General features: G+C 49.2%; 1 protein-coding gene across 1 annotated transcript; it reads left to right on the forward strand.

The window, feature by feature from the left end:
* The first annotated feature begins 2,461 nt into the window (after nt 1–2,461).
* On the forward strand, nt 2,462–4,467 carry LOC125943438 (myb/SANT-like DNA-binding domain-containing protein 1). The gene is made up of 3 exons (XM_049662754.1): nt 2,462–2,833; nt 3,722–3,869; nt 4,174–4,467. Exons 1-3 carry the CDS (start codon nt 2,562–2,564, stop codon nt 4,465–4,467), a joined length of 714 nt encoding a protein of 237 aa, XP_049518711.1. The 5' UTR covers nt 2,462–2,561.
* The last annotated feature ends 576 nt before the right edge of the window (nt 4,468–5,043 follow it).

Genomic DNA, 5,043 nt, shown 5'->3' on the forward strand with positions numbered 1-5,043 from the left:
ACGACTTCCGCGTGTTTCCACTCGTTCGGTACGTGGCCTTTGCTCCAGAGTTCCTCGTTTAGGTATTCGGTGAAGTCCCGGATGTGCTTCGGGCTCAGGTTTCTAATCATGGCATTGGTGATTTTGTCGGCCCTGGGAGCAGTGTTGCGCTGTGAGGCTCGTGCCGCGGCATACACCTCTTCCTCCGTGATCGGAGCGTCCAGTTCTGGTCTTGGTTCCCCTTCGTATTTTAGGAGGCAGGGTCATATGGGGTCGCTACCCAGGTATCTGGTTTTTAGGGTGTCAATCAGACTCTGGTCATTCCCGGGGAACTTGTGAGCGATTTCTTGAAGCGTCCGACTGGTTGTCGATTTGGCCTTGTCGGGCTCGATCAGGCAACGCAGGATGGCCCACGTCTTCGCCGTGCTCAGGGTACCCTTGAGCGAGGCGCAAAACTAGACCCAATTTTAACGCGTCAGCTCGGTAGCATAATCTCTGGCTTCTTCTGTTATATGCGCGATTCGTAGACGGAGTTTCCGGTTTAACCGCTGTCGCTTCCACCATTTGAGGAGGCCCTCACGGGCTTCCCACAGCTGTAAGAGCCGGCGGTCGACTTCGGGCGTCTCGACCGTGCGCTGGATGGTTTTGGTGGCTTGGATGTGGGCGTCGCCGAGGTGCTGCATCCATTCCGCTATGTCCGTTATGCCGCTTTCGGGTGCAGAGCACTGCCTGTAGGCCTATCAGTCCGTGAGCCTAATTTCTCCAATTGTTCTCTTGAGTTTCGGGGTGGACACCGAGATGCTGAGGATGTAGTGATCGCTGCCCAGTGTTTCGCCCAGGTGCGTCCATGAGTATTCCCTTACGTTTTTGACAAATGACAGGTCCGGAAACGTGTCCCGACTAACGCTGTTGCCTACTCGGGTTGGTTGGAGGAGGTTGGTTATCAATTCGAGGCCCGTTTGGTCAACCGCATCGATGAGCGACCTCCCCTTCTGCGTGTCTTGTTGGTAGCCCCAAGCCGTGTGTCTAGCGTTCATATCTCCCACCACTACCAGCTGGTTGCTGCCAGCGGCTCTCACGCTGTGGTGAATGATGTAGCGGAAGTCGTCCTTTTGAGCCCTCGGCGGACTGTACAAATTCAAAATGAAAGTGCTACGTCTATCCCTCTTCTGCGGGAGGACTTCTACTAGCAAGTGATTAATGTCATGATGTTGATAATGTTGTCCCACGGCCGTCACCGTTTTGTGAACTAAAACCGCAACCTTTGGTGATCCCACGTGTTTAATTACGTAGTAACCCCGTAGCTTGATCGGCTGGTTCCCGACCTCTTGAAGGCAGATGTCTACATGTCTGCCTAGTCGGGCTCTTGCCCGACTAGGCAAGACATGTAGAAGCTTCGAAAGCCAGTTTTTCTGGATCATTGTGAAAGAGCACGTTAAAGAAGCACGTGTTTTCCGCAGACTTCTCCTAGCTTTTTTTGGAGCCCTCACATCTCCGGGCTTCACCAGACAACTTGGAGCTGAGGCACCTTTACCCCTCAAGAGAAGTACGACATCAAATGTGACGTACATTATGCGGGAAAACAAGAGTCCAAATGTCCTTGCCTTGTAGAAGTTCTCGCCAGATAATCGGGCTAAAAGTTATTTCACGCTAATCCTGTGATAAAAATTAAGCCTCATCTTTGATTTACGTTTAAATGAGCAAAACCAAACTCGACACGAAGAGCATCTTCTCTTCGTGCGCCGTTTCACTTTGCGCTGCTAACATGAATCAAGTATTGAGCGACTGAGTGGCCTGTCTAGCAGCATTACATGCATTGTTACTATAGTGTGTCCCTGCCTTATATTGCAAAGTATACTCAAAATTTTTGTACCGTTATAGTTTAAATAAAAGAAAATGTGCTGGAAGAATATTGTGGTGTAGGGGTGGTGATGACCGTGACAGTGACAAGAACTTTTATTGGTCCTGAGAAACTGGCCAGGGGGAGCCGCAGGCTCCCTCAGGTCAAGTCGGTGGCTCCGCCCACGATGGCACCGGGAGGCGAAATCCCGTTGCAATGTCGTGGGCCCTCTGGACTGCCTGGAGTTGGATGTGGTGGTGGTCGCTTCTTAGGAACTCCTCCCGCTGTTCCTTTGTGGCAAGTATAGAGTTTTCTATGGCTGGGCACAGCCAGAGCATGTGATCGAAAGAGCATGAGTCGGCTCCGCATTTGGGGCACGACTGCGGGAAGTACGGGTCTATCCTGCTAATACCCCTGTCACACGGGCACCCGCGAACTCCTTTGAACTCCGTCGTCTTTATCTCGAAGGAGATGCGCTCGGTGTCACACGGTCTCTCTTTCGCCAAGGGAATTTAATGGACCTTTTCGCGAAGGGAGTTGGAAATGACCATTACGGCTGGACGGAGTACTCTCGTTCCCAGATAGCTACAGCTGCGAAGAAAACCACACCATGCATCGCCATCCCGCATGGGAAAGTGTCGTTCCGCCATTTCGTTTGTTTATCCGCGCGCGAGCCGCACGTGTCCATTTTCGTTTGTTTATCCGCGCGCGAGCCGCACGTGTTGTACGGAGAAACTCCGCTATGAACGATCCCGGCGCCTCGTCCTCTGCTTCGCTCGCACCGGCATCGGGGCTTCACAGCGGCAGCAACACTTCGCAGCCACGGTCAACGTGGACGGAGGCGGAGACGTGGGTCCTGATCCGGCTGTGGGAGGACCACCTCCCGCAACTCCGAGGGGAGGAACATAACGCCAAAGTGTACGACGCCATTGTGGCAGCTCTTGCGCAGAGCGGCATCAAGAGAACTCGCCGGCAGGTGCAGACCAAGATCGACAACCTGACCCAGAGATACACGTAAGCAACGTGCACTAAGCAGAGAACGAGAAAAGAGAGGCGCAGGAAAGCCCTAGTTTGGCGGTACTCGGAGATATGCATTAATAATTGAACATCGCAATACGAGCGTGCGGAGCTCTTTTATGTTATTTGCGGGGACGCGCCGTGCGGCGTTTTTCATAGCTCGGGCGGGCGTGTTGGTCACTAAACACGCACAGCACGAAATGAACAGGGACAAGACCGACACGCACACGGCGCCAAACTCGGGGCTTCTGCACAGCGCACCTCTAGCGGACACACAGGCTCGGTTTCGTCTTGTGCTCTCAAATAATGCCATGTTGGATATATAAAACAGCTTGAGAATGCTTTGCATTTATGCATAATTCTTCTGAGTTCCATTTTCCATGAGCAGAATCAACAAATATGGCACATCAGCATGCTTAATAATCGCAGCTAGTTTCTGTGGCTTTGCTTTAAAGGCGTTTAACCAGATTTTGCCTTTAAATTTTACCAAAATGAAACGGTAAATTTTTAAACTTCTTTTGCACACTAAACTATCCTTTCGTTGCATATGTGCGCATGTTTTTCGTCCTTTCAAGTAATTTTCGCCGTCTTTTTTTTTTTTTTTTTTTACACCATGGTGGCAAAGTATATCTGAACATTAATGTTGTCGCGCCACTTATGAAAACTCAATGCAGTTTAGGTACCCAAATCTTGAGTCGCCATTTCTAAAAAAACTAAAGATAATGAATCGTAAACAAGCATATCAAATGAGCATGTAATGTTGCATATACAGTCATGTCCACATGTCATGGCATATAACAAGCATTTGTAAACTAGTTTAGCTTGTACTGCTTGTCTAGTATTTCAGTTTTCTTAATTTTTTGTCGTCGCTTTCTGTGTTTCCAGAAAAGAGTCGCGGGAAAGGACGACAGGGTCCTCGCCGTCTCCCTGGCCGTTCTATTCTGAAGTACACAGGATCTTGGGTGCCGTGCCGGCGAATGATCGCTCCCTCATTCAGGAGAGCCCTTGCTCTCGAGATGAAACTGTCGAAATGGTAAGTGCTAATATACGTGCTAAGTTAACCTGTTTATAGAAAATAAGACCCGAAATCTAGATTTGCCACTTTTTTACGAGGACCTGAATGACTTCCCCCAAAAAAAGTTTCCTAAAGAATTAGGAAAACTGGAATACCCCACCTAATACACGAAATACTTTGCTTGTCATATTCACAACAAGGTTGTTTTGTGTGGCAGATGACCATTGTGGCTTTGCACTCGTGTGTAAGGAAATACCACTGAAAACAGCCACTTGATGTGTAGGTGCATGGCATAAACAACAAATATCTTTATTCATTCCAGATAATTTCCAGCATGGAACGTTCCAATGGAAATACGTCTGGAGAGGAGGTGGCAGACGCAGTGGAAAACGCAAGCGATAGCCAAGGGCCTGCATCTACCACACAACAGCGCCTCCCACAAAAGCGGAAGAGGCAGAGTGCCACTGAGAACTTCCGGAATAACTTGCTGGAACAGCAAAATAAGCTGATTGCAACATTGCAAGAGGCAACTAAAGTTGACCAAGCTCTGCGGGAGCGTCAAGTGAATGCGCAAGAAAAGCTGGCAGACCTGCTGTCCCAGTATTTTAATAAATAATTTCACTTTTCGACTTCTTGGCTTGGCTAGTGGTCCATCTGTTGGTGAAAGTGCATGGCAACTGCAGCTCGAATGTTTTTTTCCAGTTGCGATGAGTGCATCCGTAGTGTGTGTTGGCTGCTGAAATATTGTGTCGTACAGCTGCGCCTCACCGATCCACTGCGGCGATACAGCATCACCAAAGTGTTCGCAAATATTATTCAGTACACAGCATGCCCTTATTATAAGCGGGACATTGCTGATGTCACATTCCATTCTCTTCATTATAAACCTTCATTATAAACGGGCTTTAAGCCGCCCAAATGCATTTTCTACTATTCTGCGAGATTTTGATAGCTGATAGTTGAAATCCTTTTGCTCTTCAGAGCTGCTTGTGCTCGCAAATGGCTTAATAAGGTTCGGCGTGAGGGGAAATGCTTGATCACAAAGTATCAGTGGGGGCACAGCAACGCCGCTTATCAGGGTGGTTGGGTGCCTGAATGTGGGCCCCGAAACAAGGCGAGACAGGCTTGACTGGTGGTAGACATGTGCATCATGGCATCTTCCCGGCGATCCAACGTTTGTGTACCGGAATAC

The sequence above is a fragment of the Dermacentor silvarum genome, chromosome 2, assembly GCF_013339745.2.
Source record: "Dermacentor silvarum isolate Dsil-2018 chromosome 2, BIME_Dsil_1.4, whole genome shotgun sequence".
NCBI classification, from domain to species: domain Eukaryota; kingdom Metazoa; phylum Arthropoda; class Arachnida; order Ixodida; family Ixodidae; genus Dermacentor; species Dermacentor silvarum.